The sequence below is a fragment of the Hyaena hyaena genome, unplaced genomic scaffold (genome assembly GCF_003009895.1).
Source record: "Hyaena hyaena isolate Hyena2069 unplaced genomic scaffold, ASM300989v1 scaffold_25, whole genome shotgun sequence".
NCBI lineage: Eukaryota > Metazoa > Chordata > Mammalia > Carnivora > Hyaenidae > Hyaena > Hyaena hyaena.
Genome location: NW_024080657.1, coordinates 5,740,699 through 5,765,353, shown reverse-complemented (window position 1 = coordinate 5,765,353; position 24,655 = coordinate 5,740,699). Strand labels below are relative to the sequence as shown.

The window sequence follows — 24,655 nt, the reverse complement described above, 5'->3', positions numbered from 1 at the left end:
GAGGGCCAACTGTGTCCAGACAGGTATGGACCCAGTTGCCAGGAGTGCTCACCAAGCCCCTCTTTGGTATGGTGGGCCCACAGGAACCCACCGCAAAGCCCTGTGCTCTGACCGTTGCAGGCGTTTCCCCCTCTGGCAACAGGTCACACGTGGACGTGCGCAGAGGGCCAGGGACTCCAGGTGCAGGGCAGAGTGGAAAATGCTAGATGTTGGCATCACAGTGACTTCAGTTCATGCTCAGTTGTACATCTGCGTTTATTACACTTCCATCCTTAATCCTCATTTATTCAGTAAACCTCATTGACTCCTGCCCTGCGCCAAGCTGGGTCTTGGCCATTATAGCAGTAAACGAATAGGAAACAGGCCTTGTCCTCTGGGAAGAATCTCCCCCCAGTCTCTGCCAGAAAGCCCTGTGTGCAGCCCTGCAAGGTTCCAGGGAGTGGGGTCAAGGGATTATTCAACTTCTCTCACATCTCTATGCCCAAAGCCAACTGGAGAGGAATTGGTCACGCAATTTAGCAACTTAACCAGGTTAAACTCAGCAGAACAGAAATCAGCTGAGTGTGAAGTTAAAAGGCAAGTGGCTTACATTTAGAAACCCAAGAAATATTGCAATGCAGACTAAAAGCAATTGGGAATATCACTAGACAGACTCATTAAGCAAGAAGGTTCCTGTGAAAATAACAAAATCATAGCACCCAGGGCACCCCAGCATGAGATTAAAAGCTAAAAGAAAGTTCAAGCTTCATATTATTAAGCTGCATTATGACAGTTTAGGAAGAAAGAATTTAGAGCCATCAGAGTTGCTGGTGGCTCTGTTATGGGAATCTGACTGCGTCTTTGAAATTCAGAGCAGTTTGACAGAGTGAAATGATCAGAATATCCCTCCCTTGTGGGGAGCTCTAAGAGGGGAGAGAAAGACACTGAGAGTAGCCCAGGGATAAGGATTGTAGGGGCTGTGGGGGTAGGAGGGGCATGTATTGTTAGGAATATACTCACCTACAGTCAGTCTAGGAGCTGAAGGTGCTGGTTTAGAGAAGGGAGCAAGGTGCCCAAGGTAAGCACTCAATAAATGTTAGTTCCTCTTATTACCACCTGCTGGCCAACTTTGCAGGTTGGGTTGCTGGGTGGTGAATATTAATGACCCTGGGCCAACTGGATTCTGAGCTTGCTTTCTCCTACTGTTTGATCCCAGAGCTGCCAGGAAACCAGCCAAAGTCAGTGAACAGGATATTGATTGGAAATCAGCAAAAACCATGTTGGGCAAACAAGCCAGCTTCCCTTCTACAACACCGCTTTGATCCTTGGCAACTGAGGGCGTGCACACACGGCTAGAACAAGCTCCCAGCAGGGTGCAGCAGGACCGACTGGCCAGGCCATTGCAGGCGCCGTGCCCTGTGCTGGCAGCTCCAGGGAAGGAGCACAGCCGAGGCAGGTGCTGGCACGGCAAAGCAAACCCACAGCCTGGGCCTCTGACCCTGCGAACCACAGAAGGCTGGCAGGCCCTGGCGGGTGTTAGCAGAGCACCTTAGCCAGTGAGGTTACAAAATAGATCCTCGGCATTCAACTCTCAGTAAGTGGTGGTTCTGGGTTTCAGCTTAGGTTCTGCGAGACGGAAATCCGGCAGTCATCCCTCCCCCGCTCTTCCCATTCCTGAATGTGGGCAGCATCAGAAGGCCCAGGCCAGTGGACATTCACAGATCTTCCCATTGGTGTTCGGCCTTAGAAGTCTCATCACCGTCAGGCCTGCTGCCAGTGTTGGCTCCTCCTTACTCCCACATTTGTGGGAATCTTCACCAGCCAGACTCTCTGGTCAGTAGGTCTGGGATAGCCCCATGAATCTGCATCTCTCACAAGCTCCCAGGTGATGCTGATCCTATGTTGGGTATGGACCACAATTTAAGTAGCACTGTTCTTAAAGTAGGGTATGATCCTGTATCCTTCTTAAAAGCCTACCCTCTCTTTTAATGGCTCCCTATGACCCTCAAGGTAAAACCAAGCCCTTGAGTATTCACAAAAAGCCTTCTATGACCAACCTCAAAGCAGGACTGTCAGGTTCTGTTGTATAGTTTGTGTACTGCACAAAGACACATCACCAAGAGGGTGAAATCCACTAAGCACTGGGCTGTATTTGCCAGGAGGACTATGACTAGGCATTAGGAAACCTGCATCTTTTTCTTGTAACCGAGGCACTCTCAGCTCACTGATGTACCAGGGGCTGGGATGCAGGGGGCCTGCATCTGCCTGCAGAGGTGCCTTTTCCTCATTTGCACAAAAGAACCGCACAGGCCAGCAGTTGCCCTCCCAAGAGCATCTCTGCAGCCTCCACTCCCTCCACTGCCCTCTCTCACTCCTTTACCTGGTTAATACCTGGTTAACTTTCTGGCCTCAGAAACCTTCTCTGCTCTACATCGCCCCTTCATTCAGAGCGGTAATCCCCCTGTGCCTTGGCCACTCCTGCCTGTGGGCGTGCCTATCTCTCTGACCGGACTGTAAGCTTCTGAAGCCTCCCCTGTGCTCAGCATGAGCCCAAGGCAAGAGCTCAGTGAGTGTCTGTTGTAGACTCTATTCTACAACCACGAAGAACTCACAGGTGCCAAAACCCAGCATGCCCCTTTTCATTGTTGTTCTTCAAACATTTTGTTTTGAAATAATTCTAGGGGTGCCTAGGTTGCTCAGTCAGTTAAGCGTCCAACTTCAGCTCAGGTCATGATCTCAAGGTTCATAGGTTCAAGCCCCGTGTCCAGCTCTGTGCTGACAGCCAGCTCAGAGCCTGGAGCCTGCTTCAGATTCTGTGTCTCCCTCTCTCTGACACTCCCCTGCTCATGCTGTCTCTCTCTCAGAAATAAATAAAACATTTAAAATTTTTTTTAAAAAATAATTCTAAATTTACAGAGAAGTAGCAAAAATAGTGCAGAGAGTTCTATACCCTTCACACAACTTTTCCGAATGTTCACGTTTACGTAGTCACGGTATAGTTAATCCACACTGAGAATTCACATCAGTGCCTTAGTGTTGACAAAACCACAGACTTTTTTCTCACATTTCCCGAGTTTTTCCACAAGTGTCCTTTCCCCCTTCCTGGTTCCCACGTAGCATTTAGAGGTCATCTCTCCTTCTCCCCCCTCCACTCTGTGATAGTGTCTCAGTCTTTCTTTGGCTTGACGACCTTGACAGTTTTTAAAAATGCTGACCAGTATTGACTCTGGGTATGTCTGGTGGTTTTGTTGTTATTGTTGTTGTCGTCGGTGGTCGTGGCATTGTTACCGTCCTTATTGATGGACTGAGATTTTGGGGAAAAAGCCCACTATGGGTGTGCACCTTCTCATCACATCCTACAAAGGGGCTCTTGAGCTCAATATGACTTACCATTGGTAGTGTTGACCTTGATCACTTGGTTAAGGTGGTGTCAGCCAGGTCTCTCCTCGTTAAGCTACTCTTTTCCCCCTTTCATCCTAGATCTATTTAAAGTGAGTCACTAGGGCAGTGCCTAGGTGGCTCGCTTGGTTAAGCATCTGACTCTTGATTTCAGCTCAGCTTATGATCTCACAGTTCATGGGTTCAAGCCTCACATTGGGCTTTGCACCAACAGTGAAAGGAGCCTGCTTGGGGTTCTCTCTCTCTTGCTCTCTCTGTCCCCCCCCCCAAAAAATAAATAAATATTTTCAAATAAATAAATAAAGTGAGTCACTAGGCCCAACTCATACTCAGCAAGAGAGGAATTAGTCTCCACTTCCTGGGCAGAGGGGTGCCAAAGAATTTGTGTTCTGTTGGTGAAGCTACATCAGTAGCTAGTAATTCTGGGAGAGATGAGGCTGTGCAAACATTTTATTCCTCCTCAGCGTGGTCCACCGGCTCTCGCATTCACCCACAACCCTGCCTGCAGCTGTTACCCTGTAGTGCTCCTGTGGTTAGTTCCCTTCCTTCAAGCATGCCATGTGAGGACACCTTTCTTTGGCATGGGCTGCATTGTGCAGTCCTTCTGCTTAATCCCCTTCATGGGGAAGGGTCCGTTCCTACCACTCTCAGCCCTGGCTGCCCAATCAAATCTGAAGAAATTGAAAACAGTACCAATGCCAAGACCTTTGTGCTCAGAGCATTTGATTCACTTCGTTCAGGGGAGGGTGCAGGCACTGATACTTTTTAAAAGGTCTCCAGGGCATTCTGTGCTCTGGAGTCTGGGCTGAGGAACATGGGCGTGACCCAGCACTCCGGCAGCTTCTCTGGTGGCTGTCCTCACTCTCTACGGCAGAACTGGTCACTCCCAGATCTGTACTCCTCCAGGACCCAGTTTCCTGCAATATCCATACGTGCCTCTGTTTGTCCCCAGAATCAGGAACTGGGTCTTCTTCACCGATGTCCTCTCCAGAGCCTGGAGCACAGTCTGGCACAGAGCGTGTTCTTGGTGAGCATTTGTTCATTGAGAAAATGACTCCATCTCAACAGAGGCAAAAGTAGTAGCTGTCTGTGCACAAAAGTGGCAAACCCGTGTGTTCTTTTGCTGCCTCAACAGTGTTAGAAACACCGGGAGCAGCAGTATGCATGTCAGTCATTATCATTTTTCTGCTGTTGTTACAGTCCTCAGTTCTCGAGGAAAAACAAGGGCCCCATGGCCAAGAAGTCACTGGCATGTGCGTTTCAACCATCTGTGTCTTTGCGCTGTTGCAGAAGGAACATGTTTGCATTTTATTTTTTAATTTTCAGGAAACTGAAAGACAACATGAACACTTCTCACAAGAACAGATTACCTTGAATAGATCTCTTTTTGTATGTTTACCTTGGAGGTCACTAAGATGGCCAAGACCATGCCTGTAACAATCACTTTTACAGGGGGTCCAGAAAAGGAGAAAATGTTTTACCCATTTGTTTTGAGTTTAAAGAAAAATAAAATTAATTTAACCGTTTTTAAAAGGAACTGATTGTGTTGGTAGCTTTGTTAAGACTCTGCTAGGTTGAGACCCCAGGGTATGGGCTGGAAGCCATTTGGGGAGAATCAGGAGTAGATGGGATGCATAACTTCAGGGTTTAAGATGAAGACAGCATGGGTATAGCATGAAGGTCTTAAGCTTTAGTGGATGCTTCTGGAGCATCAAGCTGTAGGAGGGCTGGTCTTGACGCACTTTATACTACCCCCACGGCCAGCTTATGCTGTTAGGGGTTTCTTCCGCTAGGGGTCATCTGTTTTTTGAGCGAGCTCTTTGAACAGCCCTCCGGTCCTCCCAGGGCATCTGTTCGCATTCTAGTAGACTTAGCCAAGCTCTTGCCACATCATGGCACCCACATTCACACACCAGCTGAGAGATGAGACCATGGTGAAGTAGAAGCAGCAGAGAATGCTTCAAGGTCCCCATCTGTCCTTCGAGCACACTGCCTGATGGCACACATCACTTCCGTCATGCCGGCTTTGACCTGACACCTCTCTTGGCCTCAGTCTCCTGAGCTAAGGAATGGGAATGACCGTAAAGAACCCATATCACATTTTTGAGGATTAAATGTGCTTGGTACAGAGCGAGTGCCCCCAGATTGTATTTTTGCCATGATTGTGTCTTCTGATCCCCCGGCTTCTGCGTCCTGGCCACTTCCCTCGCCCCTACTTTATCTCCTGTCTTCTCCCAGTCCCCATGTAGCATCTCACTCTCAGAGTGAGAATCTTGTCAGCTGCGCTGTCTGAACTTACCCCAGGGTCAGCCAGTGCCTGGAGCACAGCATGGCTCCACCTCAGCATGCGTAAGAAACAGACAAACCCTTCCTGCTCCTGCTTTTCGAGGGAAGTCACTGCCTTCTGTTCTTCCTGCCTCTCTTGTCCTATCCTCTGTAGCCCAGGATAGAAGGGCTGCTTGTTCCTCGCAGGATGACCCCTGGTCCATTGCAGCCAGAGCCTGGATGCAGAAGAAGTCACTCATGGACCCCCTGGAGCCTCACTTCTGAGCAAAGGGGCTGCTTTCCAGGAGTAAAGAAGCTCATGGAAAAGGACTCATTAATGAAACATTTGCATGGTTGAATGTAAAATTAGTGGTTCAAAGGAGAGAGACATTATTTGGGTAACATAAGACAGGAGGACTGGAGAGTCAGAGAAGGCACTCGAGAAAAGTGACATTTGTGGGGAGAGAGTGCCTTTTACTTATTTTTTTAATTTCAGTAGCTCTAACATACAATAGTATATGTTACGGTATTATACATTCAGGTGTACAATATAGTTATTCAGTAATTCTCTTTTTAATGTTTATCTTTGAGAGAGAGAGACAGCGCAAGCAGGGGAAGGGCAGAGAGAGAGGGAGACAGAATCCAAAGCAGGCTCTAGACTCTGAGCTGTCAGCACGGTGCCACCCAGGCACCTCAGTTATTCAGCAATTCTATACATTACTAAGTGAGCATCATGATAAGTATACTCTGAATCCCCTTCACCTATTTCACACATCCTCCACCCTCGCCCCTCTGGTAACCCTGGTTGTTAAAATGTCATTTTAAGTGAGAGGTAAGGATAAGGAGTCATTAATTAGGTGAAAGGGAGTCACGGGAAGGGAAAAAAGCGTTCTGAGCTGACAGAATAGTTGGTGCAAAGGTCCAGTGGCCAAAGAGACCTCAGCTCTTTTCAGACATTAAAGTAGAGTCTTGGAATGCAGGAGGCAGGGCAGGGAATGTCAGCTCATGCAGAGAGCTGATGAAAACCACAGGATAAGAGCTTGCTCTTAATCCCAAGAAGAATGGGAAACCACGGCTTTCTGAATCTAAGGGGTAGTGTGACTGGATTCTTCTTATGAAGTGCTCATTCTGGCTTCTGGCCAGGAGTCTCACTGACAGCAATCAAAAGAGACTGGGGTTGACAGGCAGCTCAGCACCCTTTCCCCCACTAACTTTTTATTTTGTTTGCTCTTCCTCTGATTCCAAAGATTCACATCCCAGTATACATTCTACTGCCACAGCTCCATCCCATTCCATTTTTCTCACCTTCTGGCTTTCCTTCCCCAGCTCCATTCCCCCACTAACTTCGTAAAACTTGCAAGTTAAATTTTTCAAAGACTGTTTCTGACAAAGCAGTGGGAATTAGATTTGGTGAAGCCCTTCATAAAAAATTGAAGGCACGCTATATTAACATACATTGATTTATTCATAGTGTTTCATTACAAGTAAGTGAGGATCCTGTAATACCAGGAAAGGTTAGGAGAGCAGGAGAGCACGGTATATTATATTGACAGCTCGGTGGAAATTGAGTCGCTTTTGGATTGAATTTGGAGTGCAGAAAAGGAATTGGCTAGTAAATAAGGCATGAGTTTTACCTCCCAGTGTCTGTATATCAGTGTGGTTGCCACCAGCCCAGGCAGGGGGACGGGGGTGGAATTTCAAAAGGATGCCTGAGCACCTGGTAAACTGGGCTTGGCTGCCACCCGTCAGAGCTCTATGGATGTCTCTGTTCTCATGCCACCGGGAAACCGGGAATCCAGCTGCACCCTGTGGGCTCAGCTCCCCATTTGCTCACCATGGCCGATCACACTGGGTTTTCCCTGGTTCTCCCAAGACTGTTCCTACCCTGGGCCTTTGTCCAGGCAGTTCCCTCTGCCAGGAACCTGGAATGCTCTCACTGCTGCTCTGACTGTGTGTTACCCGGGGCCGTCAGCTCACTTCTTCCCTGAGACACCTCCATGAACACCCGAACACCCTGTCTTAGTTTGGTGACCCTGAGACACAGATTCGAATGCAAGTAGATTACTGAGAGGTGGGAGTGGGGAAGGGAAAGGAAGGTAGCCAGTGATGGATGTGTTTCCCAGCCAGCTACCTTGGAAGCAGTCAGAGGGAATCCCTCCAGGAAGTCCCCTGGGATGCTGCAGGAGCATCACATGGGAGGACCCCAGAAAACATGTGCATCACTTACCATCAGTCTAGCTCTGGGCATACTAATTACCCAGCGCAGGCGAGTACCCACCCCTTGGATCAGCGCTCGAGCAGGAGGAGGCAGATGTTTGCATTGTTTCTCTCTGAGAAGTATGGAGCAGGTGGGGGTGACCAGAGGGAAAGCTGGGGACAGGTTCACCGAGGACCTGCAAGACAGATACTTCTGCCCAGGCTTTGCTTGCAAGGTGCCCAAATCCTTCAGCTCCATGTGTTTCCCCTCTGGGGCTTGCTCAGCTCTGAGGAGTCCCGTCTCTCTACTCCTTTGCATGTAGCATCGATTGCTACATCACCTGTGCTTGACAGAGGAGAGAGAGGTTCCCTCTTTCTCTAAAACATGTGGTGCCCTTGCCAGAAACCGCAAACTGCTTATTTTTGATGTAAAGTTGGTGTGTTCCTGTTTCTGTCTGGGTTTGGCCTTCCTAGCTCATACGAGACATTCTTGACAGAAGACAAAGTGATATAAAGTGTGTGTGTAGTTGACCTCCCTCGCTCTAGAATGGAAGATACCTGAGTACAGGGTCAAGCCTGCATTCACATCGGCTGTACACAGCAGTATGCAGTGCAGGTCCCAGGGTACAGGAGTGTGCACGAAACATTTGTGATGGAGCAATGAATGCATTCTTTAGTTTATGAAATGTCTCCAAGCCGGGCAGCAGCTTCTAGAATAAGGAGCACAGCTTTTAGATCCAACAGACCTGGGTATAGGCATGTGTCAAGGGTAGAACCCTGGACAGCCATGAGAATGTATGACGTAGAGCTACATGTGACAGCCTGCACAGTTCTCACAACCATACTGTGGAGCGAAAGAAGCCAGACATGGAATACGCCCTGTATCTTTCCACTGATGGAAAGTACCAGAACAGGCAAAACTAGTCTATGCCATGTGTAAGCCAGGATAGAGGTTATCCTTGCCAAGGGGTGGTGGGGAGGGGTTGGAAGGGGGCATGCAGACTAAGTCTTGGTTCTGGTAATGTTCTTCTCTTGACTGGGTACTATGTCCAGTTAGTAAAAATTCATTGAACTATATAGTTTCTGTATGTATGTTATACTCTAATAAGACATTTTTAAATGTTTGTTTTTATTTTTGAGAGAGAGAGACAGTGTGCAAGCAAGGGAGAGGCAGAGGGTGAGGGAGACAGAATCTGTATCAGGCTCCAGGCTCTGAGCTATCAGCACAGAGCCTAACGCAGGGCTCGAATTGACAAACTGCGTGATCATGACCTGAGCTGAAGTCAGACGCTTAACCGCCTGAGCCACCCAGGCGCCCCTAATAAGACATTTTTAATAGAACAAACTAGATGAAACAAATAAACACACAATCCTGTGTTTGTCACTTTAACAACTGCATGACTTGGGAATGTGGCACTCAAAGTGTGATCTATGGGGGCTGGTGCTGGGATGCCAACTGTTTTTGCTACTTTCACAGCAGGGTTAAGTGCAGAAATAGAAAGAGAGCACTTAGAAGCTCTCATGGTACCTTGACATTGCTACAGCCCCCCAGTGTGGGAGGAGTGGACGTGTCTGGTGGCACAAAGTGCAGACCAGAGTGGCTATTACCAGACTTGTGCAATGAGTCCCATGTGATGTGGTCTGCCACAGAAAGTTTAGAGAGTGCTGACTTAACGCAAGTTGCTTCCAGTTGAGCCTCCGTTTCTCCAACATTTAAATGAGATAAATATCGTGATGTCCTGAGGTTTGGGGAAAAGGAACAAGAAACCGCATGAGAAAGCAGCAGAGAGCACCATGTGGAGGAAGGGACGAGGGAGCTGCATTTTTAAGTAGCCTTTCAAGCCATTCTTGTCAGATGTCACACCTCAACACTGCTCTAGAGCTGTGCTGTCCGGTGTGGTGGCCACTGGTCACACGGAGCTACGGAGCTTTTGAAATGTGGCTAGTCCGAATGGAGATGTGCCCTAGGGACAGACTACGTACTAGATGTCTAAGACTGAATATGAATACGAGAATCTAAAATATCACGTTAAATGTTTATGTTGATCATTGTTGAAATGATAACACTTTGCATATATCAGGTTCAACAAAGTATGTTATCAAAATTAATTTTACTTTTTTTTTTTTTTTTTTACTTTCTTCTCCTGTGCCCATTGGATGATTAAAAAGCATGTGTGTGGCTCCCATTCTGTCTCTGTTGGGCAGCAGCGCTCGGGCGCATGTCCGCAGCGGTCTTGTGAGGCTGGGACCATCGGGAAGGTGGACGATCACAGCAGAACTTGCCGTTCAAACTTACCTGCCTTCTTCTCCTTTCTTCTCCTGCCGTTCCCCTGCATGAGCTCCATCTAGCTTCCTGTGTGAGGTGTTTATTTGTTTGTTCGCTGGCTTGTTGTGCAGATCAACTACAAGGCTGTTGGCTCCCTGGACCCGAGTGCCGACCTCTCCAGCCAGCGGGGGAAGGTGTTCAAGCTGCGGAATGAAACCCACCACCTCTTTGTGGGTCTGTACCCAGGGACCACCTACTCCTTCACCATCAAGGCCAGCACAGCAAAGGGCTTTGGGCCCCCTGTCACTACAAGGATTGCCACCAAAATTTCAGGTATCTGTCTTAGAAAGGGGAAAGGAAGAAGGGTGTTCTGTTTTCCCCCATTCCTGATGTTCCTGGGAGTGAAAAAGGGCAGAGGCAGCTGTCACCTCGTGGTAGCGGAGCAAAGAGGATGGTGCATCCCCCTGCGTGTAACACTGTTGTTCACGAAGAAGCCGAATCCACAAACCAACTAAAGTGTAAAAAACATACTAATTAGACTAGACCAGAGCGAACGCTAAGTGACTCACCAAATAATTTACCACACAGTTGCATTAAATAAGACTTCTTCTTCCCATACAAATTGGTTTGTAAAAATATGATTTCTTTCCAAGAATATTCCTTTCGGCAGTGCAGGGAACAGCCATAGGTTCTCATGAAATGTCTGATGGATGAATGAATGAATGAACGAATGAACGAATGAATGAAAGTAAGTTAGTTACAATGCCATGGAGGTCCGAGATTTCACCTGCCATCACCAGTAGGGTCCCCTTCACCACCAGACAACATCAACACAGCATTATCTCAGATTCCACTTTACAATATACAATTTTTGCAGATACCTCTGGAGTTCTGGCGTGCATGCGTATCTCTTTTGCATAGACACTAGTGGATTTTGCAGCTTTACGTTTTCACTTATCTTTATACCCTGAGCATCTTCCATGTTGGTACATTGCTTTCATGATAATGTTCCGTCAAGTGGATGGATGTAATTTAATTAAACATTCCCCTGTGGTTGCCTGTTTTTAGAAAATAATTCTTCAGTAAACATGTTATAGAATAAAGTTTAATTCTTTGGTTTGGATTATAACTTTAGGATTAAATTCCAGAAGTTGAAATACTGAATTAAAAGGGATATGGGTTTTAATAGCTCATCATACAGATGGCTAGATTAGCTTCCCAAGAGATTAGATTTCCTTGTCCTCCCATCAGTCAGGCATGAGAGAAGGGGGGGTGTCCTGAACAAAGAGAGAGAGAGAGAGAGAAAAGATAAGAAGAACTAGTTCATCACTGCTGTAATTTGCATTTCAGATGTGTTTAATGAGGTCGGCTCTGTTTTTACATCTTTGTTAAGTACTTACACTTCCTGCATTCGTCTGTGTATTCGGTGTGGCCCTCTGATTGCTGAGGGCTACCGGCCATATCACTGCCATCCTTCCCTTCTGTCTTTTGCACCTTGGAGGGGCCCACGGGCAGGTTGGAAGGAGAGCTGTGTTGAAAACCTGGGACACCACGTGCCTCTCACCCACCCCTTTCCCAGTATCCTCCTTCTGGCCATCCAGGGCATGTTTAGTGATGGCAGCAGGGGAGGTGGTTAGCAGGGTTTGGGACCTGCACTGAGTGCCCTCCTCTCTCTGTCCAGCTCCATCGATGCCGGAATACGACACAGATGCCCCACTGAATGAAACGGACACGACCATCACGGTGATGCTGAAGCCTGCTCAGTCCCGGGGAGCCCCTGTCAGGTGAGGAGAGCTCTTCCCTTGGGCCTGGTTGTTTTTCTTCTCTGCACTGTGCAGTGCCCATGAGCAGGCCTGGCTAGAAGCAGGCTTCTGGAAGGTGAGATTCCGTAGCCCCAAACTCAGTTCAGGGGGTACCACTGAGTCACAGCCTTCCCCCCAACAGTGAGGAGTTACGATTGGTTCAGAGGATGGGGACATGAGGAGGGCTGGGAGAGAAGTTTCTGGACCACACCTATGGTCAGTCTGTTTAGTGGGGTTGGAGGCCTGGAAACAGAACCCCCCGGAATACCTTTACATGTGTGACTGCCATTGACAGACACGTGGACCGACTCGCTGAATTCTACAAACTAGTCCGAGATGATGTAAATGGGACAAGACCTCTGGGCTGGTCCAGTTTAGGACCTTACGGTGCTAGAGTCCCTCAGGAGGACTTGAAAAGTCATACTGCTGACTTTCATAAGAGGTTATTGGAGTTCAGAAGCATGCTTCTGGCCCAGGCAGTGCAAACAGCTCAGTAGCTAAGCTGAGCCAGTGCAAGTCCCTGGGCTCATGGCTGCCTGGAAGATGGGCATCTCTTCGAAACAACTGTACTCTGCACAAGGGCAGCGGCTTTCACATTGGCTCCATTCCATTAAACAAGCATCCATTGAGTATCTCATCTACCAGGAATGCTGGGGCACAAGGGATCCAAATGATTCATTCATTCATCCATTCCTTCAACAAACACCTGTTGAGCAGTCAGTCACTCAGGGCCAGGCACTGTTTAACAGCTTGGGAGATAGTAGCGAACTAGCTGTGAAGAAGTCATTTCCTAAAGAAAGTTAAACTTTAGTTGGGGAGCAAGAAACATGAAAACATCATTCCAATATGGTGTATACTTATGGAAAAGAAATTCTCAGCTGACATTCTCAGGTGACACCAAGGTGTTTCTTAAATGTGATATAAGATGTTGCCAAGGCAGTAAGAGGGTCCAGCATGAGCAAGGCATGAATGAGAGAAGCATCCTGATGTATTGGGAGTAGTTAATCCAAGGCTCTGGAATTTGCTTTAGCATAAAGATCAAGGCAGGAGTGGTCGGGTGAGAATGGGGGCCATGTTTGAGAAGCTCCAGCTTGTTTGAGGGGTCACAGGAAGCCATTGGATAGCCACATGCAGTGTCACTCTTGCGACACCGGAGACTGGGAGACCAGCCAGGGTGGAGGCCCCTGAGATGGTCCAGTTATCTGTTTTCCAACCTGGATCCAACCTGGATCCAGCTCTACGCAGAAGTTGTAGGTGGTAGAGCAGATAGGATCAATTGCCAACCATTTGGAAGTCCCCATCTCTTCCGAAGATTTTGGACTGTGTTCTACCCTAAGTCATGTGAATCCTTCAGGCCTTGCAGTGGGTATGCGTGGTGTTTGTGGAGCACCTGGCAATAGAACCTTCGCCTTATGTTCTCCACGTCGGCTGTTCCAGGACTGTCCTACCTGTGATGAGCCAAAACAGATGGTGGCTTTGACATCACATGAATAATTGCTTGAGTTACTGCTTTTCTTCCTGTTACTCTCATGCAACATTGTCGTTTGATACACTCTGTACAACGCTTTCACTCTCTTACACATTTTCTATGTGATGATCCTCATTGTCACAGAAGAAACTGAAGCTCATAAATGCCCAAGGGTGCATAAAAGTACGTAGGAAGGCTGAACTTGGATGCAAGGCCTGCCGGTGCCAAATCATGTTTCCATTTAGGCCACCAGTGCCTCTCTCCCTTCCCCAGCTCTTACCTCTCATACAGCAGCATTGGTCACCATTTCAAAATCTTAGAAAGCTTTTCAGATGATGGAAGTGTGGTCCAGAAAAAAACAACAGCCTGCCCCATGTACGTTGCACAGCAAGTTAGCGGCTGACCCAGGTGCACAGGCCAGATCTGTACACAGCCCACAACCTTTACATTGGAGACCCAGGTAATTCCCTTTCCTTAATGAAAGTCTACAAATCAGCAAGGGGACTTCATCACTTGGCACCCCACTGTGGCTTCCCAGCAGCTGCAGATTCCATCTAACGCACTGTAATGTGCAGGCTATTCGGGGAGAGGGGAGGGAAGACGATGAAGAGGACATGACTTTGGTGGCAGCAGACCTGGATTGAAATTCTGCTCTGACACTACTGTGTGACTTTGGGTGAGATACTTAATGCCCCTGACACTCATTTTCCTCATCTGGAAAGCATGGATGGTAGTTATTTTGCAGAGGCTTAGAACAAAATACGGAAGTACCCAAAGCAAGGCAGACCTTCAAGAGCTGTATGTTAGCTTTGCTGCTTCTCTGTGGCACTCAGGAGGTCCTTGCAAAACAGTGTTTGACAGTCTACTCTCCCTGTGGGATCAAAGTGCTGCCCACTTCCTTCCTGTTCAAATTTCCAAAGCCTTTCGAGACCGTAATTCCGTGATGGGGAAGGAAGGGCTTTTGCTTTTTACTTAGGTGTCCCTAGCTGCTTTTCAGCATAAAGGCTCAGAAAAACTTTTTTTAAGGAAAAAATTGTACTGAGAAAGAAACAATCTTGGTTTTGCCCAGTGGCAGGATAAAGTTCATTCTTCTACAGAGGATTCATGGTCCCATCCTCAAGATGAACCAGATTATAGGTCTGTGAACCCCTGAAAACTCATCAAAGCCATCTGAATACCGATGGGAGTAATTATCACCATGTTTCATTGGGCAGTTGGCTATTTGGTGGGATTGCAAGTAAACTTCCAGGAGTTTAACCTTGACTAATTCATTAGTATTATTATATCCCTGTTGGAAATGAGGAAACTAAAGTTCATTGTCACAGAGTCAGCATGTGATGAAGATGGGATTTACATCCAGACCTGCTCAAAAGGGGTCCTCTGAGCAGCTTAAACCATTGTTATTGGGGAAGCTTTTCCAGTTCTCCCAAAGAGGTACCCCTTACACTTTCCCTCTGAGCCTACATGCTCTAGTTTGCACATCTTTGTAATAACCTTATATATCCTAAGTAAATTAGGAGCTGGGAATGGAAATGCCCCAGTAGCAGTGAGAAATAACAGTAAGTAGGAGCAAAAAAAAAAACCCAAAACGAACAAACAAACAAAAAACCAGGACAAGTCTACAAAACAAAGAGGTTCAGCAAACAGGGAAAAGTACATGCTGTAGCCCCTCACAGCCATGGGTGTTCATTAGCTGTTCTGGTTCAGCTAAAAATGTAGGATTAAGTTCTATGTCTTCAAGTTAGAAGAGCCTGCTGGTTTCCATTTATTAAGTAAGCCCTTGCTATGTGTCTGTCCCTGTACGTAAACTATCTGTATCCTCACAGCATTGTGATAATCATCTCCCCATTTTGCAGATATGGAAACTGAGATAAATAGAAACCAAGTAAGTTGACTCAGGCCACAGAACAAGCAAGGGGTACAGGCAGAACTTAAACTCAGTTCAGCTGACCCTAAGCCAATACTCATTTCTCACAACCTCCCAAGGAGAAAGTTGTGTGTGACATATTTTGGTGACATTTCCACTGGAAAAAAAAATTAAATGTCACTGCTCAAAGGGTCAATGCTTGGTGTCTGGAAATGTCTGACTGCTTTTCTTCCCAAAGAAGAAAGGCTCTGGATCATTGAGGGTGGGGACAGGGTCAGTTTATGGGATTATTTTCAGACTATTGCTTGGACATTTGCCAAGAAGAGAAGGAGATTAACCAGTGCCAGCTAGCATGACTTCCAGGTCAAGTACAGTGACAGTAGTGGCAATATCACAATAGATTTCAGTTACCTTAGCCCTCTTTCACCTTGAACTCTAGGCACTAGGATGCCCTTCTGGGAGGTGGTAGACCATTAGGTCATTCAGCACATGTTTAATGAGCCCTTGCGATGTCCCAGGAACTGAGCTAAGCAATAGAAATGTAGCAGAAAACAAGGTAGATTTACACCTGGCTTTTTGAGCCTTACCTTTCCACAGGTTTGCTTGTGAACAGGAAGGGAGGTGGCGAATCAAGCAGGTGAGCAGACACAGTTCTGAGCTGAAAGTGGTCAAACAAGATAATATGAAGCCTGTGGGCACCGTGTATTGATAGAAGAACTGCACTGTCCAGAGAGATGGGCACAACTCTGGCGAGCTGGCCAGTGAAGAGTCCCGCAGATGGGGTACATGGGGATGTGGAGAAGACTGCGAAGACTCTCTAACCACAGGGCACAGTGAGCTCACTAGATAGATTGAGTCACAGATGTTTGGAATCCTATTTTATAGTTGAATGCTCCTTTAATTTCACTGTATCTTGTGATTATCACTAACTCAGTGAGTGAGCTGGGTGGGAAAAACCATTTCCGTATCAGAGGAGGGAGCTGATGTCTAACATACTGAGTGGTTAGCCCAAGGTCATGGAGCTCATTCTACACAAAGCCTGTGGTGGGCCTCACCTCCTGCTTCTGAGTTTATTGCTCCCTCGAGAAGTTCTGGGTTCTCCGTGCCTGGGATGTCAAGTGGTGACTCAGTAACCTTTTGGTGGGGCTGTTGTAGAGTGAGCTTCCATTAACTAGGGAATCTGCGGTAAGCAAGATGCCTTCCCAGGGGGCCTCCAACCCTGGACTATGCAGGCCCAGCCATAACGTGGGACCCCCAGCATATCTCTGGGCGGAGTAGCCCATTCACCAGTAGTCTCACCATTGAGCCTTGGCTGCAGGCCCCACCCAGGTAGCTTCCTTCCTCCGTCTGCCAGCAGTGTTCTGGTCCCAGCTCAGCCAGACCCCAGCCCCTGCTTGTCTGCTTGCTGTGCCTGGGGAGCCCCATGGATCTAATCTACTGTGCCTGGTAGAACTGGGCACACAGGGAGGCGAGGAGGAGAAGGGAGAATTGTCATGTGGGGCTCCCGCACCCCCATCCCTCCATCCAAACCACCTCGGAAGCCTGGCCTATTTTTCTCATACTCCACAATGGAGATTTATTGCTTTTGCATTGCTTTCCCCAGGCCTTCAAAGATTTATTGGTTTTTAAGTGACAGAATCCCAGAATTGCTTAAAAGATCAATCAAATTGTGACTAGAATCTAATATTCAGCTTCAGCTCGAACCCGCCAAACCTTCTTCCCCACGCCCCACCTGTCACGCTGATGTATCTGTGGTAACCTTCATAAGAAAGTAACTTGGCCGTGAATTTATCACCCATAATGCAGTCCCTGAAGCAGAGCCCCTGCTTCTGTAGCAGACCCTCCCCCAGAGCCCCAGCTGGCTTCTCCAGGGGTGTCTTTCTGTCCCCTGCTCTCCTTCTCCTCCCGTCAGTCACAGGCACCTGTCCACTGCATTCCAGAATCAGCTTCGGGAGTAGCTGCTGCTTCTGCCCCAATGCCACGCTTCAGCTCACCTACCAGGGTGGTCTTGCTGGTTTGCCTGCCATCACTTTCTCTTCCTTCAGTCCATCCTCCACTGAGCTGCTGGAGTGTCCCTTAAAATTCTTTATATATATGTATAAAAAGAATTTTTATTATTATATTATTATTTATATATATAAAGTTTCTGAGATTATTTTCAGATTTCAGCAATATATTATATATATATAACTTATTGTCAAGTCAGATAACATACAGTGTATATACAGCGTGCTCTTGGTTTTGAGCATAGATTCCCATGATCCCTTGAAAATTCTTAAATGGGTCATTCATTGGCTTTCTGCTACACTGAGTTCAAGCTTCTTAGCGTGGAGCTCAGGGCCTATCAGAATCTGGCTGCAACCTTTGTTTCTGGTTTTATTCCCTTTCGCTTTGCCCTGTTACCACTTTTTACTCAACAGGGCCCAGGGGGCTTCCTTCATCATTCTTTCTTTAATTGTTATGCACTTGCCAGTATGTTTTCCTTGGTTTTGTTTCTTGCCCATCCCTCGTTAGACTGTGAGCTCCAGGAAACCCAAGGCTTGACACTGATGGATTCCCTTTCCCTGGGACAGTGTCTGGCATGTAGTAGGTGCTCGAAAACACAAGTAAGTGACTCAGCACATCTGTTTTGCACATCTGGTAGATGCCAGGTGCTGGGACTGGAGGTGCCCTTCACAGGCCTTGCCTTCAGCAGCTTCCAAATCTAGAAGACTGCTGCCCAGTAGACCTCCTGCTCTGATGGAAATGTTCAGTGTCTGTGCTGTCCAGTCGTCACCAGCAACCACATGTGGCTATCACTGAGCACTTGAAATATGACCACTGTAACTGAGGAACTGAATTTTTTTTTAAGTTCATTTAACTTTAAAGAGTTTCAGGGTCCATTCATAGCTAGTGGCTACCATTTGGGACAACACAGTTCTATCAGGAAGATAATCAGAAAAAGAAAACAAAATACTCGGTCGGAGGTTTCTATGAGTGTTCAGGGCAGAGGCACCCATCGTGAACCTGATGGGCTCAGGTACAGAGAGGGCTTCCTGGAGACCGTGTTGCCTGAGCTGAGACCTGCCAGCTTGTGGGGAGTTTGCTTAGTGAAGGAGGACGGGGAGCAGCATACACAGGAGCCCAGGCAGAGAAGGTACACGGTGTGCTCACAGGCAGCGGGGACCGCAGTGCACGTGGGCAGGGGCAAGCAGGGAGGCAAAGGAACAGGCCAGGCCTGGTAAAGAATTGTCATTCTAGGTTTGGACTTTGTCCTGAGAGGTGTGGGGAACATTTGGCAGCTCTTGGCTCTCCTGTAAGCATCCCAGCTCTCATCTGTGCCTTTCGCAGTGCCAAGCATGGCATTCTCTACCTGTCCAATGTGCAGTTCAAATCTGCTACATGTGGGGCCGTTCCCTACCCTGCAGCAGGATGCATCAGCTCCCCTGGGGGCCCCCGCTCTGCCCTGGCCAGTCCCCGGTCAGGGTTTCTGTCAGCCCGTCACCTCTTGGTTTCCTCCTACCGTAGCTAATTTCCCAGTGGGATACAATTCCAAAGGCTTCTAGAATCAGATCCAACCTTATGCAGTTGACTCACAAGTGGCCTTGGGCCAGTTACTTAATTTTTCTGATCTCAAAGCTGCTTGTTGGGAAAATGGGAAGTACCCATGTCACAGATTGTTTTGAAGATCAAATGAGGTAAAATGTGTAAGGTGCAGCTGGTAGTTGTTCAGCTTTCTCCTTGGGTTGGCCAAGCTGTTGAGAGCGAGAGTGGCTCCCTGCCTTGATAGCCCTGAGAGAGGTGATTCTCTGAGCCCTGCTGTAAACTGATGCCTGTTCATCCTTTGCTGCTCTTACACCGTGGAAGATCTGCATGCAAGGTGCTGGCAAGGCTGTGGCCCCTCAGGAAACATGCAGTTATCTCCAAGAGCGTCACAAAATCCTCAAAACAATATGCCTTAAAAACAGATACTCAAATGTCAGTACAGTATCAGAAACACTAAAAGAAGCCTACGGGGCCAGAGTGTCTTACCTGCTTTAAAGGCCAGCAAATCAAGGGCTGAGAGCAGTGCCCTCGACTTGGGGGGATGCCCCTATCTATTGTGAAATCAAAGTAAAGCAGATCCAAAGTATCGTCAGGAATGGGCATGGGGACCCACCTGAGCTTGCTTAAGTGAGATCTTATACATACGGAGAACCAGAGTAGGTACCTGAAATCAAAACCACGCAGGAGAGGTGAGAGCAGATCCCAGGAGATGAGCCAAGTTTATCCGTTCACAATTCATTAAATGCCTAATTGGAATCTGAGCAAACAGCCTTGTGCCAGACATTGTGCAGCGCTGGAGACCCAGAAAGGAGCAAACAGGCCCACGTGCAGCTGACGTCCCAATGGCAGAGGTAGCACTGTACACATGGGGCCACAGATACTAACTGACAACACAGACTGTTAGCCGTGGCCGCCTGTACTGACTGGTTTGGTGCTACCTCCCACTTCTGGTTTCAGCTGTGGCTGAGCTGGCCGGTTCCCTGCGTAGTTACAGGATCCCTCCTCCAATGCCAGCACCCCCTCCTTTTGTCTTCTCTGCTTTTGTGCTTTCTCCAGAGCCCCACAGACCTTATTTGGTCTGATCGGGCAGATACAGCTCAGAGGCACACGGATTTGTGGCACCTGAGTGGCTCATTCAGTTAAGCATCTGACTTTTGAATTTGGCTCAGGTCATGATCTCACAGTTAGTGAGTTTGAGCTCCACATCAGGCTGTGTGCTGACAGCATGGAACCTGCCTGCGATTCTCTCTCTCTCCCTCTCTCTCCGCCCCTCTGCTGTTCTGTCTCTAAAAATAAATAATCTTAAAAAAAAAAAAAAAAACCACGGTATTTTATGCCAATAGGCAACAGGAGTCCAGGAGTGCCCCACCTTCTGTCCTTTGGAGGAGGTGTGTGCTGCTCAGTTCCCCACATACCTCCATTAGGATTGGGCCCTGCTTGCACACAGTGGGAGCCAGTTCAACAATGCAAACCTCACTGGATTTTTTTTCTTCCTGAGAGGGGATCAGACCAGGCTGGAGATGAGGTTAGAAAGACTAAAAGGAAGCCAGGAGGACAGCAGTGGGCAAGAAATGCGAGGGAGAGTGACATCTGATCAGGCTGGGTGGGAAAGGGCCAGAGACACTGGTGTCCGTCCAGGTGAGAAAGGACAGCCACCCAGGGTCGAGTGGTGGTGGAGGTGGAGAGAGGGCCTTGAGCTGACTAGGCAGCAGCTTTGATGGTGACTTCTCTCTAGGGAGCAGGCAGGCCAGTGGATGGGAAGGAAAAGACATTGTCCAGGGTGACTCCCACATTTTGGCCTATTAGAGAGTTGGAGGATGGTGTCTTGTCTGAGCCACGGAACACTGAGGGCAGGAAGGGTCTGCAGTGATATATTATCCAGGAGAGACCAGTGGTGGGGAACGTGACCTGGGCACCTAATGAGGAGTTAGCAACCAGCTGCGCAGGGACAGGCTGTGTGGCCCAGGCAACTGCTGGGGGGCTCCCAGGGATCTCTTCCCAAGTCAGCTAGGACTTGTGACCTGCTTTCACAGGATGTTTAAGGCCTAGTACACATGGGTCAGCTCTGGCTTGGAAGGCCACCAGTATGACAGTCTGAGTACAGGAAGACAGAGCTACATGGCGAATGGTCTGTGACATGACTGCAAGTTCTCTTCACTCCTGATGAGGAACCTCGAGGCTTTACATTTGACAGGTGCAGGTAGTTAAGGCTGTGGCTTTGAAATACCTAGTGACTAGCTGCAGTACAAACCAGAGAGCCAGTCAACTCTTTTTTTTTTTTTTTCATTTTTTAAATGTTTATTCATTTTTAAGAGACAGAGTACAAGCAGGGGACGGGCAGGGAGAGAGGAAGATGCAGAATCCGAAGCAGGCCTTCAGGCTCCAAGCTAGCAGCACAGAGCCCAACGCGGGGCTCAAACACACAAACCACGAGCTCATGACCCAAGCCAAAGTCTGACACTTAACCAACTGAGCCACCCAGGCACCCCAAAAGATCCAGTCAACCCTTAAAGAAAGAAAAAACTTAATTAGAAAGAAAAGGAAAAATTGCCAAGTTTCTTCCAGGATTCCCTTAGAAACTGTGGAGCCCAGACAGGGAGCACAAGAAACCATCACAGAAGGCTTCTGCTGGTCCCTTGGAGATGCAGTGAGCAAAATTGGCATCGTTACCACCTGATTCTAAGATAGGAGCACATGATGGTGTCCAGTTAAGAAGGAGAAATAAAAATTTTGAGGAGTTATTAGCATGGGGCAGCCTGAGGTGTTTCTGAGTCCCTATCCACTTTGGGAGGGATAAGAAATGACAGTTATAGTGGATACTCTTTCTTGAAACATCATTTATTTCATTTAGCTCCCCAGCTCTCTGGGCCACCATTGCTGAGGCCTGAAGATGAGGAGTGCCATGTGTCCCACTTTGGTGGGTGGGATGAGCAAGAGGCGCTCCCACATAGACTGTGAGATTTAGCTCTGAAAGTTAATACTATTTGTTGCCAAGTCTATGCTCTTGCCGGGATTTCATCACACCAGACTGGGTAAGAGGAGGAGCCAGATACAAAAAGAAACAACCAGAAATAAGGCATAGTGGGATAAATACTACTGCAGAGCTGTTCCCAATGGGGCTGTGCCGTACTCTCAATATGGCGACTAAGGGCATGTGTAACTGTGATTAGAGGTCCATGTAACCACCAGCGAAACTTCCAAGAGACGGAGTCAGTCTGTTGAGCGTGACACAGAGTTGCAGTCAGGAAGATCACCCAGGAGAACAACAGGGAGGGACGGTGAGCCCCAGACTATGTATGTGAGTTCTCATTCACTTCAGCTCACCATAATTGTATCGCAGGTTTCGCTTTATTGATCCCCAAAGAACCCAGTGATCCAGCTTACCAAGAATTGGTTCTGGTGTCCACGGATTCTGGATTTTATTCCTTAGGTTCAAATCAAGGAAGGAAAACAGGTGTTTCAAAAGAATATTTTAAATGGAGCAGGAGGAGCAGTTGCCGGAACATGAAGAACGAGAGTGTTCTATTTTGGACCGTCTGCCATCTGGAGAGATGGAAACAGACTGTCACTGGCATGAGGGAGAAGGGAGTGTGGTTGTCATGTTCACCTCCTACCATGGGGACTATTTAAATTCCAGAAGGCTGGGGGGCTGAGGAGGCATGAGATCAGGGGTTTTAGATTTGAGAACCATTAACATTCAAGTGGTATTTGTAGCATGGGAGGAGCAGATGACCTTATCCAGGGAGAGGATCTACAAGAAGAGATGAAGAAGAAGACAGCTCCATAAAATCCTCTCAAGGAACCACACAGGAGATGGAGAAGGGCTGACCAAAGAAGTAGAAGAAAAACCAGGGCATAGTTAAAACATGAAAGCGAAGGAAGGTTGTTTTTGGTTTTTGTTTTGTTTTGTTTTGTTTTGTTTTAAACAGGAGATGGTTGTAATTTTGTTATTCAGTGTTGTCTAAGAGCTCCCAGAAGCTCTTACAGTAGAAAAGAAGAGAGACTCATACACTGATCCAGGACCATAGGAAAAGAAAGATGATGATGATGATGATAATACCAATGAAGGTGCTTTAAAATGGGCCATATGACCCAGGCTTGATTTAAAAAGCCCATATAGCTAGATGTGCAGATAACAGAGATATTGAGGGCCAGGTGACCCCAATGCTGTTGAGGAATCTGTGCAGAGGGTACAAGATTGGGAGAGGCTGGACAGATAAGGAGTGACATTCAGAGAATAAATGATCAAAGATAAGGATTTAGTAATGGAGCCCTGCAATGGAATAATATGGCTTCAGGAGTTACCATGTTGGTAGTGGTAGTAGAATAATGGTAATGGATTGAAGGTCATTGAAGCCAAGTATTTCAAGGACCAAAGAGGCCAGGCTATCATGAGCAGCCTATCCAAGGAGACACAATCCTTATAATGCTAATCCTCCCAACCCTGGGGAGGTAGTGAAACCTTTTGCTTCAACTTTTTTTCTGCTGACTTGTATTTCTCACAGTGTTCTGGGCCCTGTGACAGCTTGCATCACTGCTTTGTCTCAGATCTTGCACAGCTGATAACTGATGGTTCTCAGTCTCTCTGTCTGCAACTGCCCAAAGGTCAGACTTTCATGTCAGCCTCCATCAAGTACACTTCTATAGCCTGATCTATTGATGTTCTTCTGAGCTAGTGCATGGATCTGTGCCATGTTAGACTCCAAGGAGGTTTACTCTCATCCAAAAAGCATTCTGCACAATGCTCGCTCCAGCTTCCTGTGGCTGCTCAGAGAGTTGCCTCCTCTCAGCAGCAGGGAGAGAGGTGATCATGAAAGCCCTAGCTCTTTGGTAGGACAAAAACAACTTAAAGGTTAGAATCTCTTCCATGAGGCAGAAGAAATGTGTACTTCCCCCCTTTCACAATGCAATCCATTGCTTTCTTGCCTGGCCACAACTGCTTGCAACTTGCTGTTTAACTGGTGCATTTCCGCTTGAATATAGGCTCCCTAAGCAATTTCTAGTAATAATAAAGATTATAAATGTATAAAGTAAGGATTCATGGCCAGGGTATGGTGTATTGTAGCGCCAATAACACAAGGATTCGTGGGCAAGATTTTAAACCTACCCTGTTCAGTACTGAAGCCAAGACTCCATAGGGGCTATTTAAATTTAAATTAATTTGAATTAAATTAACACTTCAGTTCATTAATTACATTGTCCCCATTTCAAGTACAATTGCCATATGTGGCTAGTGGCTACCATATTGAACAGCATTTCCATCATCACAGGAAATTCTGTTTTTACTGCATGGCTCTAGCTCCTCAGGGGGCTAGTAAAAAGAGGTCAAGCCCTGTGTATGGCTTCAAAGGGGCCTTAACAGGGGCTTAGACACAGGCATAACGTGTAAGTCCCCAGAGCCAGAATGGGACCTGTGACTGGCCTAACTTACTGCTGAGACCCTGACCTGCTAAACCAGGCTTCCCAAACTCCACTGCTTCACCCTTACTGGGGGAACATCTGGGAAATGATTTAACCCCAGGGTTATGAAATCACAGTGGCTATTAGAACCACCTAGGGAGCTGGTAAATATATAGATTTTTGCTCATCCCCAGGGTTAATAGCACCAGACCTGAGAATCTGTATTTGTACAAGCTCCCAGATGATGGTCGTGCTGGTCTTGAACCACAACTCTACCACTGGGTTAGCATACAGGTAGACTCTGGTATGGGGAGAGGAGCCCTTAGGGACCAAGTATTCTCTTCTGTAGTGCCGATGCTTACTTGTTCTCCTGACATGAGGAAGTAATTGTTTTACATGTTACTATGGGGTTGCCCCTGTTGGCTTTACAGCTTTTGGAACTTCTGTCTGTTTTGGTATATGTTTCAGCATGAGGATAATAAATTTTT

General features: G+C 47.4%; 1 protein-coding gene across 1 annotated transcript in view; it reads left to right on the top strand.

Moving 5' to 3' along the window:
• The window catches only part of PTPRT (protein tyrosine phosphatase receptor type T), an 803,437-nt gene that overhangs the window by 516,748 nt on the left and 262,034 nt on the right, over positions 1–24,655 (top strand). The window contains exons 13-14 of the mRNA XM_039227066.1: positions 10,237–10,438; positions 11,787–11,889. Coding sequence (XP_039082997.1) covers positions 10,237–10,438; positions 11,787–11,889 — 305 coding nt within the window. The remainder of the gene's footprint in view (positions 1–10,236; positions 10,439–11,786; positions 11,890–24,655) is intronic.